The sequence below is a fragment of the Vicugna pacos genome, chromosome 35 (assembly GCF_048564905.1).
Source record: "Vicugna pacos chromosome 35, VicPac4, whole genome shotgun sequence".
In the NCBI taxonomy this organism is placed as follows: Eukaryota; Metazoa; Chordata; class Mammalia; order Artiodactyla; family Camelidae; genus Vicugna; species Vicugna pacos.
In genome coordinates, this window is record NC_133021.1 from 13,246,479 (window position 1) to 13,269,782 (window position 23,304).

General features: G+C 47.0%; 2 protein-coding genes and 1 long non-coding RNA gene across 10 annotated transcripts in view; 1 reads left to right on the top strand and 2 right to left on the bottom strand.

The window, feature by feature from the left end:
* FRMD4A (FERM domain containing 4A) overlaps positions 1-8,787 on the top strand; it is a 441,493-nt gene extending 432,706 nt beyond the window's left edge. For 7 of the 8 annotated variants that reach the window (XM_072955338.1, XM_072955337.1, XM_072955336.1 and 4 more), the window contains one exon: positions 7,694-8,787. In XM_072955338.1, coding sequence (XP_072811439.1) covers positions 7,694-7,796 — 103 coding nt within the window. In that variant the 3' untranslated portion in view covers positions 7,797-8,787. Of the gene's footprint in view, positions 1-4,314; positions 4,368-7,693 lie in introns of all 8 variants that reach the window. The other variant, XM_072955335.1, reaches the window with a different exon arrangement.
* LOC140691575 (uncharacterized) lies at positions 212-14,618 on the bottom strand. Its single transcript, XR_012067319.1, has 2 exons — positions 12,815-14,618; positions 212-2,271 (listed from the first exon to the last, which is right to left on the bottom strand). It is a non-coding gene; the product is annotated as an uncharacterized lncRNA (long non-coding RNA).
* Positions 14,619-16,761: 2,143 nt separating this feature from the next.
* The window catches only part of PRPF18 (pre-mRNA processing factor 18), a 40,916-nt gene continuing 34,373 nt past the window's right edge, over positions 16,762-23,304 (bottom strand). The window contains exon 10 of the mRNA XM_072955024.1: positions 16,762-17,371. Within this exon, the coding sequence (XP_072811125.1) occupies positions 17,291-17,371 (81 nt within the window). The 3' untranslated portion in view covers positions 16,762-17,290. The remainder of the gene's footprint in view (positions 17,372-23,304) is intronic.

Below are 23,304 nucleotides of genomic sequence, written 5' to 3' on the forward strand. Positions count from 1 at the left end.
CAGAAACAAGCAGGGCTGCTTGGGGGACAGCAGGCTCGTTTCGCTGTAGAGAAAGAGCCAGACTTCAGCCTGCCAAGCAGGGTAGGACGAGGTCCTGAACCAAAGGACGGAGATGTGGGAAAGCTTTTACTGCGAGTGCCCTGAGCTGGCAGATGGGGGGTTAGGAAAACAGGGGCTTAGCCTTTGAGAGAAAGATGGTGTTAAAACAAAATTCAACTGAGTAAATCGGAAAGATCTTCCTGAATCAGGCAGCAGCCGCTCTAGCAGGCAGGCAGGTGCTCTGAGGAGCTGTACAGAGTGGGAGGCTCTTGTAGACAGAAGGGAGCAGGGACAGGAAGTCACGCCAGGCGGCAAAGCAGGCTGGTTGTGGCAAAGTCACTTCCCTTCAGGGGACGGCAGGGGTCTCCCCGGCAGAGGCGCTCACTGGTGCTGACCAGGCCACTCCTGACTGACGGCTTTCAGGTGCCACTTCTGGGATAGGTGACACTGTACAGTCAACTCTCGGTTTGCTGACATGGAGCTTAGCCTAAGCGACTCCACTGGGGACCTGCTGTCCTGTTTCTAACAGTTTCTCCTCTTTGCCTCGGAGAGGCGATCGCAGTGAGAAGTTAGCGCTCCCCCAGCTCTGGCTCTGGCGTCCTAACTCCAGGACCCCTGCGTGGTCTTCACAGCTCACGGTGCTGGGTTCACAGTCTTTCAGTCAGTTATTTTTGTTCCTTTTCTGGCGTCCTGTTCTGAGGGAGAGCGTTTGCTTGGTGGCCAGTGGCTGCAAAGTTGCATTCAAAGCTTCTGAGAGCATAGAGCACACTGCGGCGATGACTGTGGTTCTTCCAAGCAGAGTCATTCCCAGTGTCTGGAGTAACCTCCGAGCCGTGCTTCCCCCAAGCCCAGACTAATCAGAAGTCAGTCAAAGAAAGATCCTGTTGAAGGAGCCACTTCCGTAAGCCGATTGGCTTGTCCAGTCATCCTTGTCGCTGAGTCTCGGCGTCCCCAGAAGTGTCAGGTGGTGTTGGTCACAGCGCAGATGCTCCTCGCTCAGCTAAAGGATAATCAGGGCTTTCTTATCGTCAAGAATGACTTTGGCCCGAGAGTCCAGGGCTCTGTATTGGGCAGCGATGGCTTTACCAGTAGATTCGGCTGTATCTTCAAGAGGTAAGGACAGTGCTAATCCGAGCCTTGTTTGCACCCCTCCTGGCCAGGGGAGTGGGGAGCTGCCCAGGGAAGCAAATGTTGAACCATGAATGCTTCCTGGTAATTTGTGTTTCTGCGGCTCGAGACTCAAAAGGTGACAGCTGTGGAGGCCAGGACAGTTCAAGGGTCCCTGGACAGCACAGGTGGTTTTATTCTGCTTCTCCTTGGCTTGTGTCCCTGCGAGGTTCCCGGGGTGTCACCGAGAGACAAGGAAACAAACCCCAGGTTAGGAAGTTGGACACGGTAGAAAGGGGGCTGGCTGAGGCCCTGGAAGTGAGGGAGAAGTCTGTGCTGGGCAGAGCCGTAGCATCACCGGGCATGGTGATAAATCAGTTGTTCATAGGCCGGATTTCCGCCCGGCTTTGCAGGGGCCTGAGACTTGTGAACAACGGTGCTATCTTTCCAGGCCAAAGCAAAGTGGAAAGACAGACGAAAGAACCGTAAAGGCCCTCACCACAGTGTAAGAATTAGGAAAAGGATGGTCAGAGAGGGAGGAGGAATAGCTGGAAATGTTCCTGATCGGACATCTTGGCAGGACGCAGTCTGCCACTGTGCGGGGTGCTTCTCTTCCCAGCCCGTTGGGTTTGAGGTCCCAGCTTTCACACGGGACCAGAAGCCAGGTGGAACCTTCATCAGTTCTGAAGTATGTACCCAAGGTTCAACACCGTGTAATCTGGCAGCAGTATTGGTGGTCAAGAGTTCTTGGTAGTTTCTTTTCCATGAATCTCACTTTTGCAAAAGCATCAGAGTGAAATAAGAAGTTGTACAGGCCTGGTCCGGTGTCGTGGGGTAGCTGTCCACATCCAGTGTCGTCTGCTTCTGGCGCTGGGGGATCCTGAGTTTGAGCTCACTGGTGGCTTTGCTGGCGCATTCAGGTCCTGTGACTCCTTTCAGTTGGGACAGCTGTCTTGGAGTTTAGCTGTGCAGGACCTAGTGAGCAGTCCCAGATGAGATCCTTTCCCAGGAGGGAGGCAGGAGGCCTTCAGTGGGTGTCTCTTCCGGCGGCCGTGTTCCCCGGGAAGTAGGTGGTGAGCGGTGAGCTGCCAGGTTCTAATCCTGTTCTGCATAAGCTTCTTTAACCTGTAGGAGGAAGAGAGAGTAGGTGACCAGCAACTTTGTGATAGGTCCTGTGGGGCAGCTGGAGGTTCAGAGCACAGAGAACGCACGGTTCTGCCACACACTAGTTCAGAGGGAGTGAGCTTATGTCCTGCGCAAGGTAAGGACCTTTGATTCAAAAGGGCCAGCGACAGCACCTTGGTCAAGGGAAGTTTCAGAGCTTCAGAAAATTTTCCTAATTGGGTTTAATGATACCACTAGTCTTTTCCACTAGTCCTGAAGGCTGAGGATGATCCCGCCTTCACAGCCTAAGAAGGACTCTGCAGAGTGCCTGGACTTCCTGGAGTTAAATGAGTTCCTAGTTTGCTATGCAAAAATGATGGGGCTGCCCCATTTAGGAGTGATGCTTTGGAGTAATTTTTTTGCTACAAAAGAGGCAGCTGCTTATCAACAGGGAAAAGCTTCTACTCAGGGAGAAACATACAGATCATGACCAATATGGATTTGGTCTCCTATTCTTAACAACTGTGTTTAGATTAGTCATGAAATTTTCTCACGATATTAAACAGCTAGCCAACATCTTAAGTTACCTTCCTTGCTGACAAATTTTGTAACACAGAGAACATGACCGTATTTGACTAGTAAATCCAGGTACAACAGAAGTTGTACGTCTGCATTATACTGAACACACCTCCTTTAATTAGTAAGTAAAAGCTAAAGTTTGTTGGTTTAAAGATTTATCCTAGATCACGTGAACATGAAAAACATTTGGGTAAAGCTTCTGTATTTCTGAGTTTTAGAATTCTTAATTTTTATTTTTCTTTAAGCCAATTAAATACGGTCTTTTACAAATTAATTTTGGCAGTACTATTCAGAGGTAGAAAAATACTACAAATTTCCAACGTACACGCATAGACACAGACAGCTGCAGAGATCATAAAGCTTCTGTTTTAAAATTTTAGCCCTGAGACAGGTACAAGAATGTAAAACTTACTAGTTTAGAAAGAACAGTTTTATCCAAATCCTGTTTCTGGAAGTTGGAGTAAGTGAAGGTTACCTGCTCAGATGGCTAAAGCTTTTCATTAGTATTTGTGGAGAGGACACTTAAGACTTTCTTATTCACTTACACTCCACATAGCCTTCCCCGTCTTTTCGTCCTTCTGGTAAAAATTATCGCCCTGAAGTTTGCATTTCAAAGAGCTGGCCTACGTGAGAGTCCCCGGAGGAGTGTGCAGCTAGAACACTCACATCTCAAAGGTGCGGGGAGGGGTGGCGCATACCTGGCATGCACGAGGTTCTGGGTTCAATTCCCAGCACCTCCGTCAAAATGAACAAACCTAATTACCTCCCCTCCAAAAACTGAAACAAAAAACAAGTGAACAAACAAAGGCACAGGGAAAGAATGCAGGTTCCTCCGAGAAGGACTGATCTTCCCTAAGTCCAGACCTTTTACAATGTTTTGAGGTGAATGGGGGATGTTGGGGCTTGATGAAAAGCATAAGTGGCCTTCTAGAGCTGCATTTCTGCTCTTGCAAAGATGAGATTTATAAGACAAGGACAGCAGGGGATTTGGGCTGCAACGTGAATGACATCAGAGGCTGTCCCACCCATCCAGCTGCATTCTCTTTAGATCAGGGAGCTCTTCAACTAAGATGGAAATCAAAAGATTCCTGTGCTCTAGATTTAGAGCTTTGTCTTTGGAATGTTTTTCTTTCCCTCTGGGTACATAGTTTCATTTTGACTTAGGGCATAAAACCTTTAAAGAGTTCCTAACAGACTCTGAATATCAGCTTACAGTTTGGCCAACTTCTGAATATCGAGCTACTTAAAACAGTCCTTTCAAATATCCTGCCAGGGGGATACACAGTAAATATTCCTGGGTATTGAAAGACCCCCATAGACGCATTCCCAAAGAGGGTGCAAAAGGACACCACCCTCCCAAGGTCCAGAGTCACTCCCAAAGATAACGAAAAGCAGTTATTAAGACTTAGTTCTGCGGGCTGGCGCTCATCACTGGGACCTCAGCTGCAACTGAGTGCAACTTACATTTCTGTTCTATCTGCCCAGCCTGACGGTGGCCAAGCCAAGTTCTCGGGACACAAAACTGGACAAACAAGAAGGTAACAGCTGTCCCTGGGAGAGAAAAGATCACCTGGTGGGTCTGGATTGGGAAAGGAAGGGATAAGAAAGTTTACCTTTCTGTGTCCAGTGGGCACTGCAGACAGAGATGCAGGAACACTGAGCCTGGTGGGAGTCCTCACCCCGCGCCAGCATCTGCCGGCGTGACTGGGATCCCCCTGCCGGCACTGGAGCCAGTGGGGTTTAGAGAGTGCAGCTCCGGTACCCGCCAGAATTGGAGGAGGTTTTCCATTAATTTTAGTATTAGTTTGCCCTTGGCTGTTTAAGGGAATAAGTGGTAGTAGTTACAGGAGAATCCCTTGGGGTCCCATCAACCCCAGGGGAGCCCATTCAAGGATAGATATGGGGGTGTCTGTAAGGCTACTAACTTGACGGGCTTTTGTTTACAGTCACGCAGTCTCTTCAGAGCGGAGAAACAGTGTGGATGAAGGGTTAGTAGAATGAGTAGGGGGGGTGAAGGAATTAACCTCCGTAACGTCTTAGTCTTTTAGGTATCTCCTGTATTTTTAATTTTTTTTATTAGCCTTTTGCAATGAATCTTTCAGTGAAGGTATTGGGAATTTTGAAACGTTTTAGAGGCTCCCGCATACCCATTAAAATAGATGTCCTATTCCACTTGATTTGGGAGCCCTTCCTTTCCAGTGCACTTCCTAAATGAACAATCTTTTCTCCCTGGAACATTCTTCATAGTGACCACCATCATTCTAGCTCGTCTTGGGTAAGCTGGTCCATGTGCATGCAGAGAGAGATCACAATTTTTTTGAAAAACTGTTGGGGGTTCCTAAGATGGGGGGGCACCTTGAAGCAGCTAGATGACTGGGGTCCCATTTTGCAGTCTTCCCTAGAGCAGAGGAGAAAACCCTCGATTGCAAGGGGGTATGCTTAGGTCTGGGACTTGCGTTCTGTTTGAGTTTGCCTTTCACAGGCTGCTTGCTTTTCCTGGTGGACGGCCTCTGCCCCGTAGGTCAGACCGTGACTGGGTGTCCCTCATTACACGGAATTTTCTTGCAAGCGGCCAGCAACCTACTGTGAACCTTGCTTGTCTGTGACCACCCTGTCCTTACCCCGGGGCCTTGTGCTTTGACGGCGTCTCTCATTAGGTGCTCAGCTGGTGCCCTCCAATTTTTTAGTTTTGCTCTCAGCAAAATCTATATGTGTAAATCTAAACCAAGTGCATTCTAATTCAGAAGCCAAAAGAGTGCTCACTAGAAGGACAGTCTGGCCTTGTCCAAATCCCGAATAAAGTCAGGCAGGTCAACCAAACACAGGGGGCTTGAAATCAGAAGTCTCCTTCGGATCCCATGGCTGTACCAAACTGTTAAAACAGATTCAACGGAGTCAAGTTTATAGAGCTTGTTGGCTTTATTCATGCAACCGTACCTGTCTGACAAATCTAGTCTTTACAAGAACAGAAATGCAGCTCCAGAAGCAATTCAAACCCCACCTGTCCTTTTTAATCAAGCCCCAGACATCTTCTGTTCATCTCAGAAGGCTTGCAGCTATTGTAAAATACCTGGGTTTAGGGGGGGAAAGTCCTTGGAAGAAATTCCATTCTTTTCCTGTGCCTCTGCGATGTGAACGTCCACCTGGTCTTTTCCATGAACTCTTATCTAAGCTAGCTCTTAGAAACACAAACTTCAAAGAGGTAATTTTTATCAGAAGCTAAAAAAAAGAGGAGCAAGGCTATTTGGAACTTAGGCGAATCAAAAATCTTGTGTCTTCTCTACAGTTGAGCAGGTAACCTTAATTTATTCCAACTTCCAGAAACGTGATCTGGATCCAACTGTTCTCGTATAAACTAGTGGGTTTTGTATTATCATACCTGCCTTGTGGCTGAGGACAGACATGGAGCCGGGAATTGCTCAGTCTCTTTCCACCTCCACCTCCTGCTCCCGGCGATCACATTCTCAGGAGGAAGCTGACATCTCTGTAGTGTGAACGCTGCTTCGCCTTGCTTCAGCATATGCCCATCTTTGACCAGTGACTGTGGTTCAGGGAGTCTCACTGGCCCCGCTGAGTCACTTGTCCACCCCCAGTGAGGGTAGGGGGTGATGCCCTGGTGGAGAGCACCTCCAGGATGATGTGGAGTTAGGGAGGTGACGTATTCTGTTCCTGAGCAGGGTGCCAAGGTTAGCCACGCTGGCGTCAGGGGCTGCCCTGGGCTGAGTAACCAGCCTCCGGGTGACTCCTGGGCCAATCCCAGCCCATTCTTATATTCACCGAGATGAAGTGTGGTCTTGACCTTGCCCTGAAAGAGCTAGCTTGGGATCACTGGAAAAGGGACTGTTTTTCCTAATAATGATCCCTAGTAATGATTTTTGGCTTCAGCACAGTGCTCTGATTGCTTCTTGATACGTAGAAACAGTTGACCCTTGAAGAGCACATTTGAGCTGGGTAGGTCCACTAATACGAGGACTTTTTTCCAATATACATGCAGTTGGCCCTGTATATCCGCTGACCTGGACGCTGCAGATACACAGGGCCAAGTGTACTGCACCATTTAACCATCAGGGACTTGAGAGCATCCTCAGATGTCGGTACCCACGGGGGTCCTGGAACCAGTCCCCTGCAGATACCAAGGGACCGCTGCACCTCTACCCAACTTACACAGTGACGCACACTTTAAAGGCTTTTTTTTTTTTACAGTCTTTTATATATTCTCCTGTATATTTTCAATACTTTTTTTTAACATACTCACACAACAATATGTGTTATTTAAAGTAAACAGCATTATTTTAAGACACCATTCAAAATGTCACCTCAGTTTCACTGCAGGGAAACCTGACGTTTCGAATGTGCTTCCAGGATAGAAGAAAAATCTAGTGACCAGTTATGCCTGAAAGCTCATGGAGGAAAAACCAAGGAACTGTTCTGAGAACAGAAGCATCCTGAGGAAGCCAGCCTGAGGGTGCTGGGCCTCGGCTGCAGGGAGTCAGCTGAGGGGCTTTGAAAGCTCCAGACACTCAAGCACCCCAGATCAAGTAAACCAGCAGCTCTGGGGCGGGGCAGGAGTGTTTTGGGGGACGGTTCTCAGGCGATTCCCACATCCAGCCGAGCCTGCGGACCACTGCGTGTTAGTTCCATCTTCCTCCTGCAGAGATGTTCGAGGTTTAGGTCCCCTTTACGTGGACTTTTCCCCGTCTGGGAGAGCCTTCTGTAAACCCAGCACTGCGTCAGGTCTAGCTCCCCCTGAAGAGGGAAGATCACTGACCACATCGGGCCCCGCATACTCACGTGCTTCTGGATGCAGGCTGGCGAGTGTCATTCCCCCGCTGACTGTCTCGTCTCCTTCTTGGATTCCCTGCAGGAGCTACAGTGATAGCTGCTTCCTGGATTCCTCCCTCTATCCAGAGCTAGCAGACGTCCAGTGGTACGGGCAGGAGAAAGCCAAGCCCGGGACCCTCGTGTGAGCCAGCCGGCCTCAATCTGACCGCCTCAACGCCATTCTGAGATCACCTCACTGCCTCTCATTTGCCTTACCCAGACACACACTGTCACCCTGCACCAGCTTCGGCCCTCAGCACTTTTCTTCTCCCGTCTCCGCATCCCCTCACCCTCAAAAAACCTGACTGAGGAGACATTCTGGAAGGTTCCGGTCCCACTGTGTGTTCCCTGGCTCTCCTGTCCAGAGAGCCAGGCTCCAATCCTCGATGGCGCCTTGGTGGCTCCCCCCACCGTGACAGCCCCCAGGCCAGGAACCATCAGGGAAGCTGCTGGCATCAAATTCCTGTGGACAAGCGGCCTTGGTGGAGAACAGGAAGGGGGACTGAAGTACAGGGTGATCCAGAAAGACGAGACAGCTATGGCCAGCCCACCACCCGCAGGCCAGCCAAGCGCCTCGGGAAGAGGATGCCTCGTGGGAACATTCAGCTGAAATTTCTCCTGGGAGGGAGTGGCTGTTGGGGGAGGGGGGATGAAAAAAGGAAGCTGAACACGTCAGAGATGCATAAGGATCACAATCAGTTCTATGCTGCCAAAGATTTTAAAAATTCACAAATAAAAACAAAAAAATTAAGAGGGGCCAAGAGGAAGACATTCTTTCTGCAATGAAATCTCTGAAATTCTCCACTGCTACCACACCCCACAAGTGAAAGTCAACTGTCTGTGAAGTGTTTCCCCTCTTGTCCCTTAACATGCCACCTCCCCTCTCAGTCGAGAGCCTGAAAAACTTACCCAGGGTGATGCTCAAGCTGGGGGAGCCGCAACGGGCACCGCTGACCTGAGCTCCGTGAGCCTGGGCCCGGGGGAGGGCAGGCCCAGGGAGTGGCAGCGTGCACGCTCAGCCCTGTGCGGGGCTTCGGCTCAGACACAGAGCTGCTCTCCTTTGGGGATTTGTAGGAAACTTAAGGTGATGCTTGCCAAAAGCGGTTCTCTCTCATTAAAACAACCAGTAAAAGTGTATCCTATTTTTTCGCACAAGGTGTTTCATTTTCTTTTTTACGGGAAACCAAGGGAAAAAGCACATTGCGATCCATTCGAGTGTTTAACTGTTGTGGCCCATTTTCTGTTCGTGAGCACTGGTGGGACAAAGAGCTCAGGTCCGACTCCTCTCGGCACCCAGTCACCAGTGTGGCACTTATTCCAAGAACCCAACTGTGCCCGCGTGTCGACTAGCCGGCAGGCAGAGCAGGGTTGGAAAAAATGATCAGCTCCCAGAGGGCCCACGTGCCTCCACTAGCAGCAGCCACCTGGAAGGACCGCCTGGTCTGCAGGCACCCAAAGCGGAAGGGCGAGAGAGGAAGGTGTGTGGGGGCTGCACGTTTACATGTGTTTTGAGCTATGCTTGATACACAACTGGAAAGCCATCAATCCTCAAAGGCCTCAGAAATACTTTTATAGTGGTAACAAATGCACACTCTTAGTTGGGTTATTTCAATGGCACAACACAATCTCCACAGAGGTGGTACGCTGTGCTTACCGGCGCAACTGGGGTGGGTGGGGTTTTGTTTTGTTTTGTTTTTTCACTTGTAATGACTTCCTATTGGAAAGGCATTGGCCAGCAAGGGACAGGAGCCGGGGTGGGGGCAACTTCGTGGACAAGCAGAACTGAAGTTAGCTTTAGCGTAAAAAAGAAAAATTTTTTGGTTTTATTCATGTATATGTGATCCAAGAATAACAGTAGACTCTACCAGACCAGGGGGGTAAGAATGAACAGGAAAATAAAATCAAAAACCATGGGGCTCCCCCTGCTGCAGCTCGAAAAGCACCGTGGGGGGGTCTCTGGGGGCCCCCAGCAGGCGGGGGGGCCAGTCTGGACTGTCCAGGGCCTGGGTTCCCCGGCTCTGTGCAGCTGGGTTGGTGATACCAGCTTGCAGAAGGGACTAATGTTCACTGAAGACTTTAGGGGTAAACCCTGCAGGATAGATCACACTGATTATAATGTTATTACATGATTTGGGGGATGGGGGGTGGCTACTGCTCTTATTTTGATGGTCAGAGCTACAAACAGCAGGTTTTTCTCCTTTCCCATTTGGAAACATTTATATATTAGGCCATATTCTTTCTCCCAAAAGACGATGCATGAATAATCAAACTGAACTCTGTGCCACAGGAAAAGTCGAAAGGGAAACAGTGGCTGCAGGTTGTATAATACAACACGGACCGTAGTCTGAAATCAAGTCTGAAGTCAGTCGATCAAGTTTCCAGCCCAGCTGGGTTATGAATAGGAATGAGAGACGCAAATTCTTTCTCAACACTTGGGTTTTGGATTCGGGAGGCAGGAAGGAATGGAGCTGGGGGAGGGGGCGGAATTACAGTTCAAACATCGTGATAGTCTGGTAGTGAAGACAGAGATTAAGTAAAACAGGTTTTACTGTTGAGCTGCATTCAGTTACTACAAGATGTACAGAAAGTGTTGGTCCTTTGAGGCCAACACGATAAACGATCAGCGTGGTGGAAAAATGAAAGTTACTGTATACGAGCACTTGCAAGCTCTTTAAGATCCCTATTTCTTCAAAGCGAATTAAGGTGAAGCATGAAACCCCTGGTCTGACGCAGCGCCCCTGCTGGATTCTCTGGATGCGTGTGAGAAATCGTCCAGCCAGGGGCCTGGTGAGAGCACCTTTTCATCAGACTCAGTTGGGAGACAGGCAGGCTTTTAATTCTATTACACGCAGCTGAGTGTTGACCCTTAAAATTCCAGTCTGTTTTCATTCAGTATTAGTTTAGTTCTCCATAGAGCAGACCCCACCCAGGTGCTATCAGATGACCAGTTACTGCTTAATTAACTAGGTGTAAAGTTTTACATATACATTAATGTCAATAGTTTATTACAAGTTGTGGAAAATGGACTCTAGTTTAATAACGGGGAGACAAGGATTAGGCTGCTCCTGAAACTGACTGTAGAGCATGGAAAATGATTTTACTGGATTCTGTTCAACTGTAATCAATGACAAAGATGTATGTTGTAGACAAAGTTGCAGAATTAAAAAGAAATCTGCTTTTAATTTATTCTTTTTGTATTAAGAATTTGTATAGTACCTTTACATTTTGCAAAACAGTGTTGTCAACACTTATTAAAGCATTTTCAAAATGAAAAAAGATCTCCGTTGCCTCTTGGACATTCTGTTTCTAACTGATAAATGCCTGCCTAGGCTCCGGGAATCTGTACTTTGGTCTCCTGTGCCATCGGGCTCACGTTTAAGGTCAGTCTGTGTAGATGATCTTACTGGCTTGCTCCGTGACGTAGACTAGCTCGGGTTGTCCAGCAGAGGCTAGTTCCCTCTCTAGTTTCCTTCTGTTAATTATACAAAGGTAACAGTCTCTGGTATTTCTTCTCTTACAAAAAGGTCCTGAGGGGAGGGCTCAGCCTTTGCTAGGGTGCCATTTTAGGATCTGTATCACTGTTCATGACAAACAGGGCCTCGTGTGTGGTACGTGCTAGGCTGGGTACTGTTCCCACAGAACAGTCCAACGTGGAAGAAACGCTGAGGGCATCTGGACTCTCGGGTCATCCTTTGTCTCGTGTGGTCCCTGCTTCTGGGTAGGATACAAAGGGCCGACTGGGGAGACAGACAGACCACTGCTGTTCGTCTTATCAGCTCAAACAGTCACCCACCCTCTAAATCCCATCACCAAGGCAACAGCCTGCTGGGCCTGCAGGTACAAAAGTCCCACACTGATGGGCAGATCGGTGACTGGCTGACTTTGTGGAGCTTTTTGCTATAACTGCATCCCTGGTTCCTAACCTACCATGCATCTCTTCACTAGCACAAAGGTAGAAATCTGGCCGACAACAGCATCCCTGGATGGAAGGCCCCCGCTGAATGAAGCAGCTGCCTCCAGCGCGAGCTAACCCCTGCCCCAGAGGGAAACAAGCCGCCAAGAACGCGCAGCAAGCACATCTGGAAGCCAGCCCATCAGGACCGCGTCTTGTACTTCCTAAGCCTGTCCTTGGCAAAGCAGCCAGGGCCTCTGTATTGAGAGGATCAACACTGATTTCAAACAAATAGGGCTTCTGTAAGTCTTTTACACGTAAATATGTCGCCACTCAGGAAATAAACCTGCGATCTCGTTAAGTGCTCGCACATGGAAGCAACCAGCCCACAGGAGGCTGGGGCTTCCCGGCTCTCTCCCACTCTCCTACCTTTCCCCACACACGCGGGCACGCGCACAAACACGCGCTCCCCTTAACGTCGTGCCAACAAGGCCATTCCAAAAAGCCGTCATTAGAGAACACTAAATACCCGACTCCAGTAGAAAGCACTAAAACCTGCCAGGCCTTCCCTCCCTTCCCCCCAGAATATCAGTTCAAAAAGGCTGAGACATAAAATCCTAGAAGGAGGAGCACTAGAGAACCAGGGACGTGGGCCACGGGCAGGCAGAGGGCTGCGGTGGGGTCTTCCATTCACTGCTCGCCCTGGGACGGGTCCAGGTCTCGCGAAGCTTACACCCTCGTGGACTAGACAGCCAGGCACACGACCACGACGTCAGCAGAAATGAGGTCGCCAGCATTAAACAGAAGGGAGAGCGTGAAATGAGCCCCACGGACAAGAGATCGGCAGGCGTGTAAACCGGACCTCTCACTCCTCTCCCGTGCAAGAGAAAAGGCCGGAGAACGCGCAGAGGTATGGCCTCTAACTCTGCACAAAGTCACTCCCCCAGCACGCTCGGACCTATCCAGGTAGGAGCGGAAGGGCCAGGACTGCAATTCCCGAGCATCAGCAGAGAGCAGGTTTACTGAGAGGCCCTACATGTGTAACTGCACCGAGATTCTTGAAATATCAGAAACCCATTTTTCTCTCCATAAATGTTTACCCCCACAAATGAGTAGGTCCCTTTTTTCACTCACTCATCCACTTTCCATAAAACTCCAATTGTGCTTCCAGTCCTCCCACTCTACCAAAAGGCCTCTTGTCAGGGTCAAGGCTGACTCCCCACAACGCCAAGCCCAAGGGTCAAGTCTCTGTTCCCGTGTTATGTGACTTACCAGCAGCTCTGGACACAGCTGACCCCTCCTGCTGCCTTCACTGAAACACTCTCCGCACCTGGATTCCAGGACAGCGCGTTCTCCAGGTTTCCCTCCTCATCCCAGCCAGGACTCCTCCTTCCAATCGCCCTCGATGATTTTCTTCATCTCCTTAAGGTCCCAGCACTGGGGTGTCCCAGAGTTCAGTTCCAGAAGCCTCTTCATTGTCCGCAGTCACTTCCTGTAGCTCTCACCTTGGCCTAAAGTTTTAAATGTCATCTATATGCTGATGACACCTATGTTTATCCCTAGACCCTGGACCTCCTCTCTGCAACTTGTACACCCTCTGGCCCACTCAACATCTCCACGTGGCGTCTAACACACTAACACGTCCAGAACTGAACTTCTGACCTTCCCTCCAAACCGGCTTCGTCAGCTCAGTTGCAGGCAATCCCAGTCTCCCAGGGTTGAGGCCAAAACCCTTGGATTCACCCACGATGACTTTCTTTCTCACCTCACGTCTGCAGTGCATGTGAAATCCTTGCCCTTAGGAGATTTATATTCCATTGGGGGTGGAGGGAGGGAGAAAATAAAAAGTAAAGTACATAACACATCAGAAGATGGTAAGAAAGCAAGCAAGGTCGGTCAGTGGAAGATTTAGCCTCTGACAGGGGAAGGAACAACTCTTCCACCAAGTAAGGTAAGAAAAGTTGGTGAGTGTGGAGGTAGAAATAACCGTAAGCTTGCCTCCATGTTCAACCTGGTGTGAGAAAAGGCAGGTGAGGCCACCCTCCAAGTGGAGAGGGGTAAGGTATCAGGGTAGGGCGAGGACGGAGCAGAGTCACAGGTGAGGACAGCCCGGGAGAAATGGCGGCTGGAGAGTGACCTCCACCCAGCCGGCCCTGGACACTTGGTGGTACGAAGTCCCCTCCAGCGGCACTGAGGACAAGGAGACCAATGGAAGGACCTGGACTTGGGTTTTGTTGTGTGATATGGCAGAAAGACAGAAGGGGAAGAGAGCCCATGGCCCTGGTGAGAGGTGAAATGATGGAAACAGGATGGAGATGAACTGCAGAGAAAAGCAAAGCCAAGAAGGTGCCGGTGAGGTGGAAGAAAGCAGAGGAAGGAATGGACACAAGGTCTTGGGAGAGACTGAGGAAGAGCAGAGCGGGAATGAAGGAGTGAGGGAGCAAGGACACGGCTTCCCGACCAGGCGGTGGGTAAAACACTGGTTTTCCCATCATCTCAGTTACCCGCGCACATGGTGGACTACATGATGGAGGAGGAAAGTCCACACGCACTAGTGGGAAGCCACTCGGAGCTTGGGGCTGCCAGGAGAGGGAGGCTCTGGCTGCCTGTGGGATCAGGAGGCCAAGACTGCTCCCATTATTTTAACAGAAATGACTTAATATAAAGGGTTGTTAAAACAGACAGTGAAGAGGAGACAGCAGAAAGGGGATGCTGAGATATCACAGAGACCATCACCACAGGAAGCAGTTGCCACTCTCAGGGCAGGGAAACCAAGGCACGGGACTAGGAGAAGCTGGAAGCCGGAAGGAAGCGCTGGAGTGGGTACCGGCTAATCAGGAACTTGGCAGGACCCGGCAGAGCCGGGATTCAACCGTCTGAAGAGGGGTGCCAGCTAAGGGAGCCGGGACCTTTGAGCGGCAAGAGGACGCTGGTTCTACCAAAGTATGGAAACCTGTGAGCCAGAACCATCTCCTCCTCCAGAATGAACTGTCTCTGCGGGGCCGCAGACCCAGGGCCGGGCCATCCCCGTCAGGGACAGGAAGCAGACACGGAGGAACAGATCCCTTCTTCCCCTCTCCAGGTCCCACCTGCCCCACGATCAGTAGAACCTAACAAAAAGCCAGTCAGCAAAGGAGAAGTATGGTTGGCAGAGTCTCATCACAAAGCAGGGTGTGGCAGGTGTAGCAGAGATGCTGCCAAAAAAATTTTTTCTTTATAAAGGACAAAAAACATGTACCTCTTCAGCCCATGTGAGTGTCATGCAGGTCATTGTTTTAGAAGAAACTGTGTGGTTAATAATAGGTCAAAGCATATCAAGATACTTTGCCCAAAGTGATGAAATCACAATCGGGCATTTTCTCAAATATTTTTCACATCTCTCTCAAAGTCATTTGTCACTCCAGTGGAGATTTGGGAATAACACAAGAGACAAGAGCTGGATGCTTCTGTCCAACAGAGTGACAAGAATCTCCACTACGGGCCAGAAGCACTCCTCTCGGCCTCTGTCTGCTCTAAAACCCTGGTGGCCTTTGAACTGCCTTTGACATCCGTTTCATTAGTGGCTTTCCTGCAGGTGAAATGCCCTGGTGCCAACATCCAGAGAGCTCATTCAAATGAAAGCTGTTGTATTTACGTCTATCTTATTAGGTTGTGGCAAAGTCAGGTCCTGCTCCAGTTGAGGTAGCTGTGACCTCAGACCACCAGGACACACTTGCTACAAGCCCCAAGGACGCCAAAAGCCAGGAACTCTGAGCAATGTGCATACTGCTCAGGGAATGAAGTCAGCAGGACAGATGGAAACACAACTGCAGGGGCTTCCTCCATACTCTTCTCCCAGAACATGAGGCCCAGGGGAGTAGCGGTGATGGCTAATTTTATAGGTCACCTTTGACTAGGACACAGGGTGCCCAGATGTCTGGCTAAACACTATTCCGGTGTCTGTGAGGGTGTCTCTGGATGAGATTAACATTTGAATCAGTGAACTGACTAAAGCAGACGGCCCTCCCCCATGTGGGTGGGCCTCACCCAAACAGAAGGTGGGGTGAGGGAGCGTTCTCTGCCTGACCACGGTGCTGGTCCTCTCCTGCCCTCAAGCTGGGACTTACACAGCAGCTGTCCTGGTCTCAAGCCTTTGGATTCTGACTGGAATTTATACTACTGAGTCTCAGCCTCTGTCACCACATGAAACAATTCCACATAGATATAAAAAGCCTCCTACTGGTTCTGTTTCTCTGGAGAACCCTAGCTAGGTTTGTATAGTGATGCCACGATGCCATTGAAGACCTAACTCTGCCCTCTGTAGCATGTGTCTCCCGTTGTCCAGACTGCAGGCTGGCTACAAAGCACTTAAGTATCATAGCCACTTCCAAGAAAGGAGAGAGAAAGGGCAACAAGTCTGTTAACTAAGTCTTTTTTTTTTTTTTTCCAAGAAAAGCACCAGCTTTCCTGGAAGTCCCACCCAAAAGGCTCATGTGACTGCTGGGCCTGTCACACAACCAACTCTAACTTCCAAGGGTCCTAGGAGAGCAAGTAGCTTCAACAGTGCACACAGCAGCTCTGAACAAAGTCGGGCTGCTACAATGAAGACAGGATGAGCAGCCGGCAGTGTCTGCACCACACACGTGGCACATACACTTGTAGACCGGAGGAAGAAAAGTAAGAACCAAGTCTTAACAAGACAATAATATAATAAATCTATAAAGTTTAACAAAAATACAAAAACACACAATTTCCTCTTCTCTCAAATCCTATACTCAGGCATGCTATTATGAAAAGATTGAGTCACATGATTTGATTTGTATAAAATCTGGCAAAGACAGTTGACAAAGGTTATGTCACCAGCTGAGCTAGTTACAAGATCACCTCCCCGCGCACACAAAGCCCAGCACCAAGGCGAGCCCCAGCGCGGGGGGGCACTTGCGATACAGTCCAGCAGAGGACTCAGGGCCAGAATACACAGAGAACAATGTCAGTAAGAAGGCGGCAGGCAGTTCAATAGGGAAAAAAAGGACAAAAATAAAACCTTGAACAGAAACTCTGCAAAAGTTAATATCCAAATGGCCATTAAGTATACACGAAAATTGCTCAACTTTATTTGTCCTCAGCGAAATGCAAATTAAAACCACAAAATGTAACCATTTTAACCCACTGTAAGAGCTGAACTCCTTAGAAGATGAAAGCAAGCTTTAAAATGCAAGAAAAATAACCCTTAACAGTAATAACATTTACATTCAAATCTATTGCAAGATCGCAAAAGTTCAGCCACAGTTAAGGACTATTAAGTTTCATTAAATGGTTCCACATTTTTGTTGAAAAATATAAAAATATTTTCCTATAAATACTACATAAAAGGCAATGTGAAAATTACCACATTTTACAGAAATAATTTAAGTCCATCTTCAAATGTTCCTTTTTAACCCTCTAACTGCAACTTTCAAGTCTAGAGGGAAAAAGTCATTTAAAACCCCACTCTGTGACTCTTGTCTACACATTTAAATTACGGGGGAAAGTCTTTAGAACTTAATTTTTCAACTATTTAAAATAAAAGCAAGACATAAAAATCATTTTACAGTCGGATGTGTCATGAGAGCCAAGACAGTTCTTAAAACCAAGAGTTGCCTTAGGTAGAAGTCAGAGGCCAGAAACTTTCTTCTTCTTCCCTGGTTCCTGTTGCTAATTGCTAATTGCGGAAGTCCGTGCCCTGCTTCCTTAGGCTTCCTGGCGATATTTACACACCACTCACAGCTCTCACAGTGCATTGTACTCCACACATTTTGATGGATCTGTAGGAAAGTGCTTCTGGCAAATGGTCATTAACCTCTTCAATCCCTAAGAAAACAGGGAAAATAATGGTTGGTTACGATATGGTAACTGCCCTCCTCTGTACTCACTCTGGTTTACCGACATCCCCATTAAAATGTAGCAGTCTCCCGCAGTACCACTCAGATGTGTCCTGAGAGAAACAGTCAATCCTGAGCACCCAGAGAAACAGACAAGATGGTCACAGCAGCATTAGCCACAAAAACAACATCAAAAGTACCGGGAACAACCCAAATGTCCATCCTAGAAGAATATGTGAACAAGCTTTAGTATGCTCACAAATGGAACATATTATCAGTAAAAATGAATTACCTAGAGTCACGTGTAACAATTTCAGCCTTTCTCCCCCAGGTTCCAACAGAGAGAGAATTAAGCCCCACTGGCTAGCCTAAAGCATCCGTTACATGTAATGAGCTGGCTCCTCTCCTATGTTCCCTAAAAGGTGCTACATGTGTGCCATCCTTGGGAGAAATGAGAAAATGGTCACTCAAATTATCTTCTGTTCTCTGGTCCAGATGAGAACAATGGATATACATGAATCTTAGAAATAATGTTAAATGTAAAAAGCAAATGGCAAGAGGCTACATACAGTATTATACCATTTTTAAAATAATTTTTAAATTTTAGATGATTTCTAAAGGTTACTTCCCGTTTACAGTTATTACAAAAACACTGGCTATATTCCAAGTGTCAGACAATACCTCCTTGAGCCAGTCTTACACCCAACAGTTCGTACCTCCCACTCCCCCACCCCTGGATTGCTCCCCCTCCACTGGTAACCACTAGTTTGTTCTCTGTTATCTGTGAGTCTGCTTCTTTGTTATAGTCACTGTTTGTTGTATCTTTCAGATTCCACATATAACCGATATCATACAGTATCTGTCTTTCTCTGTCTGACTTATTTCACTTAGCATAATGCACTCCAGGTCAATCCATGTTGCTGCAAATGGCAAAATTTTTCATTCTTCTTTAAGGCTGAGTAGTATTCCCTTGTATATATACACATCATCATCCATTCATCTGCTGATACACATTTAGGTTGTTTCCATGTTTTGGCAACTATAAGTAATGCCCTGTGAACACTGGGATGCAGGTATCTTCCCGTATTAGTGTTTCTGGGGTTTTTTGGATATACACCCAAGAGTAGAAATCTTGGGCCAGACAGTAGCTCTACTTTTAGTTTTTTGGGGAAACTCCATACTGTTTTCCACAGTGGCTGCACCAATTTACATTTGCACCAACAGTGTACAAGGGTTCCCTTTTCTCCACATCCTCACCAACACTTGTTATTTGTGTTCTTTTGACGATGGCCATTCTGACAGGTGTGAGGTGATAGCTCACTGTGGGTCTGATCTGCATTTCCCTGATGATGAGTGATGGTGAACATCTTTTCACATGCCTGTTTGCCACCTGCATGTCCTCTATTCAGTTCTTCTGCCCTTTTCTAACTGGGCTGTCTGTTTTTTGATGTTGAGCTGTATGGGCTCTTTATGTATAATGGGAATTAATCATTTATCGGTCATCTCATTTGCAAATATTTTCTCCCATTCAGTAGGCTGTCTTTTCTTTTTGTTGATGGTTTCCTTTGCTTCGCGAAAGCTTGTAAGTTTAATTAGGTCCCATTTCTTTACTTTTTCTTTTGTTTCCAATTACTCTAACAGACAGATTCAAAAAAATACTGCTTCAATTTATGTCAAAGAGTGCTCTGCCTACGATTCCCCCTATGAGTTCTGTAGCACCCAATCTTACATTTAGGTCTTTAATCCATTTTGAGTTTACTCTCGTATATGGTGTTAGAGAGTGTTCTCATTCCATTCTTTTCCAGGTAGCTGTCTCGTTTTTCCAGCACCACTCACTGAACAGACTGTCTTTTCTCCCTTGTGTTTTCTTGCCTCCTTTGTTGTAGAAGGACTGTAAGCGAGTGGGTTTATCTCTGCGCTTGCTCTCCTGTTCCATTGATCTAATGTGTCTGTTTTTGCGCCAGTACCACCCTGTAGCTTTGTAGTATAGTCTGAGTCAGAGAGCATGACTCCTCCAGCCCCGTTCTTCTTTCTCAAGACTGTTTTGGCTATTCAGGGTCTTTGAGTTTCCATACAAATATTACTTGTTCCAGTTCTGTGAAAAATGCCACTGGCATTAGATAGGGATTGCACTGAATCTGCAGATTGCCTGAGTACTGTGGCCTTTTTAACAATACTGACTCTTCTGGTAAGTATTAGAGCATTTTAATACTCAAAACAAGTTAAAAAGTAATACACTGCTTAGAAATGCACATGTTACATGGTGAATTATTTTTGAAATAGCAAGGGAATGACAAATTGAGGATAACGGTTACTCCTGGGGTAGAGGAGGAAAACACAGATTCCGTATCTTCGGAATGTTTCCATTCTTAAGCTAGGATGAAGGCCTTTAGGTATTTCTTTTATTGTTTTCTTCATAACTTACAAGTTGTATGTATTCTTTTTTATGTACCAAATATTACACAATAAAAACATTTCACTGTAATGTAAAAACTAGCACAGCATTCCAGATGTGACCTGGCCGATTCTGCAGAACTCAGTCCCAGTGCTACCGCGCCACCTTTGTTCTATGCCTTTGGCATCTATCACGGCCTTCCACTCTTTTTAGACAAATACAACACACACCACACATTCCCATGATGTCACAAATTTCCAGTGCTTACTGCTAGTATCTCTTCTGTGGTCTGGCCAGACTTATCCAGTCTATAACTTAACAGTGGTATTTTTAACTGATGACAAGAACTGTCACAATTAAAAGACTCATTCAGTCCCTTTCCACTCATCCTCCAGTCTGTGACTTTTTAAAATCCTTATTGGCATTTTGTTTTCAGTTATTCCTCTTAGCTTTCTCATCCACCAGAGAGCAAACACACCTCCCAGTCATTATCCAAATTCACAAATAGGCCAGGGACGAGGGCAGAAACCTGCGACATGCACCAGAACGATTCTGCAAGAGGCATGCAACCAGCGGTGAATCCTATGAACTCTTTTATCTACAAGCCTACAAATGTGAACGTCCTTGTCTTACTGAAATCTAGACATCCACAGCAACATGGCTAGCATAGAAACGACAACCAAGAAGAGAGGCATTTAATTTCAATGACACACAAATTATTTTAAGGTTTCTCACCTTGGGTTCACAAAAACTAAAACCACCAAGTTCCTGTGACAGTAACAAGAACAATGAAATCCCATCACAGGCCAAAGGTTGACTATGCTCAGGCCCACATGAGATGCCGGACATGAAAGTGTGTACAGCACCATGCCTGGTAAGCAACTAGCACTCCCCCCAAATCCTCTCCTCAAAACGATGCGATGAAACAGCACCTGCTCTTAAAAGAAAGAGCTTCCTGACCCAGTGGGAAAAGCAGAGCACGGGGCCGTGATCACACGACGTAACAACAGAAAAGCGCCTCTAGAGAAGTCTCAGAAGGAAGGGTAAACCACCTCAAACTGCGCGCTGGCGTAACAGGTATTGGAACCACCACCAAGGACCCAGCACTTCTACCGTAATTACCTGTATATCTAGACAACCCTTAAGCTAAGTGAAGTCAAAAACAAGACAAAACAGTAAGAGAAAAAAAAAGCATACAAATTCTCTTTGGTCCCAAAGTAGTAAGACAATACAAATATAAATTACTTCTCTGAAGGAAGGTATAACCTAAGAGATTCAACATCCGAGAAACATGATTTTCAAACATTTTACTTAAAGTTCTTTGTGGATTAAGATTGTCCATATTATGCTATTTAAGAATCGGGAGTGTGGAAGAAAGACTTTCGCAGGCAAGTGCAAAGACAGACCAGGTAGCTCACTTTGCTCATTTTTTATTTTTTGTTCCCTGTGCCTAATCAGGTATTTGCTTTAGGACAATGACCCTTCTTTCTCACAGTCCAGCTTCTCCTGCTGTGAATTCTAATCGTGTGTAAGCAGAACTGGACTTGTAGCCATAAAAATGTATGTGGTATCATAGTTCGGGATTTTAAGTTTCCTGAAGGAACAGGTGAGAGAGAAGCAAGACCAGCAAAGGGGAACACGCTTATGAAATACAATAGCTTCAATCCACAGCGAAACGTGGCCAGGATGATTAGGAGCCAATGAAAGGCAACCGATGTTAAGACGGCTAGGGGCCATCCTCCTTTCGCTGCAGGAGTGGAACCTTAGGTGCCTGTGCCTTACAGAAGACCATCTGTGATGCTTATTTATGCTCCTAAGCAGACTCTATGATTTAAAAATAAATATTAAGATATCCTATCTGAAATCTTAGCTGCCAAACAGTGTGAAACTCAACAGTCCCCATCATAAACAGTTACCATTTGACATCACAGTAAATTTCTGTAGTAAAGACAGACAGCGCAGGACAGATTTTTACAGGGGCATAATCTCATGACAGCACAGGACTATTTTCCAAATGGAAACAAATCTTTTCAATTAAATCCCTCAGGATTTTAGTTTCAAATTGCCTGAAGATGTTTAAACTAGTAAGACAATGAGCTGCTTGGCTTACTGCAAATAGCTTCTTGAAATACAGTAGTATTTTTAAATGTAACTTTTTTTTATAAGAGCAATGCATTTATTTAATAAATCCTTATTCAGTGCCTACTGTGTGCCAAGCACTGTTCTGGGCTCTGGGAACAAGCAGGGAACAAAGAGAAAAAAATCCCCTCTGACTGAGATTATATCCTAATAAAGGAAGACAAACGAGAAACGAAGTAAGTAGGAATACAAAATTCCTTTCCAATCTCTAATTCCAGCCTCCCAAAGGCAACCACTTCAAACCCCTTAAGTGTTTCTTCTGATATTTACTGCCCTATTTCTAAATACTATACTGATAGTGTTTGATATTTTAATTTTTTATCTACGATGAAAGTTGGAAGATTTAATCCACTTGCACCACGTGCACTGGCCCCGCATACACACACACGCCTTTCTCTCCCCATTCTTAGCGAACATGATATTCAGAATACACCCTGCAATGTCTACACAAATACCATCCACAAGCCTTGTTCTTAGGTATCCCCCCCATCTTGCTGCTTTTCTGTGTAGGTACAATTCATTCTCCAGCAGTGAGACAACTTTCAATACGACCTAACACGTCAGGTAGTGTGTGTTCTCCCCGAGCCCTCTGTCTGCCTGTTCCTATCCCGATGGACTGAATTCCAGACCTCCCAGAACTGCTGCATCCTCGAGTATCCCTCCACCTCCAACCCAGGATTCCTTCTGTCCTGCTCCTGTGCTGGATCTTGTTTCCTGGCTCTTTTTTGCTTCTTTCCCTCATTTTGGTGGAGCACATCCTCAAGTAGAGGAAGCAGTATACCGTAGTGGAGTTAAGACCACCCAGGTTCAAAACCCAATTCCACTGCATATAAGCTGTGTGACCTTGGGAACTTACTTCTCTATGCCTCAGTTTCCCCACTCATAAAACAGAGAAATCACAGCATTATCCTCGTGCTGCATCTGGGAGAGAATATACACGTGCTAAACTGCTGCAGTGGGCACACGGTGAGCACTACTATGTAAGTGTTAGCCATGACGATGGCTCCAGAGAACGGGTGTGTGACACAAGCTGGTCACATTTGTGAGACTTCACCTGTCTGAAAATACCCTTAGCCTATACTCACACTTGACTGATGGACTTCTAAGTGGGAAATGTTTCCCTTATTCTTCCCGCTTCCAGTGCTGTTAATGAGAAGCATGAGGGTGTTTTCATTCCTGAGCCTTTGTAAGCGACCGGAGCACTCAAAAACCCTTTCTGTACCTTTGGCCCTCCAGTATTTCATTATACTGAGCCTCAGTGTGAGCCCATTTCTATTCGTCTGCTGTCTACTCAGTGAGCTCTTCTTCTCACTCCAATGTGTGTCCTTCAGCTCTGGGAAGTCCTCCTGCGTTAGTTCTTTATTTCCTACCCTCCAGCTTATCTGTTC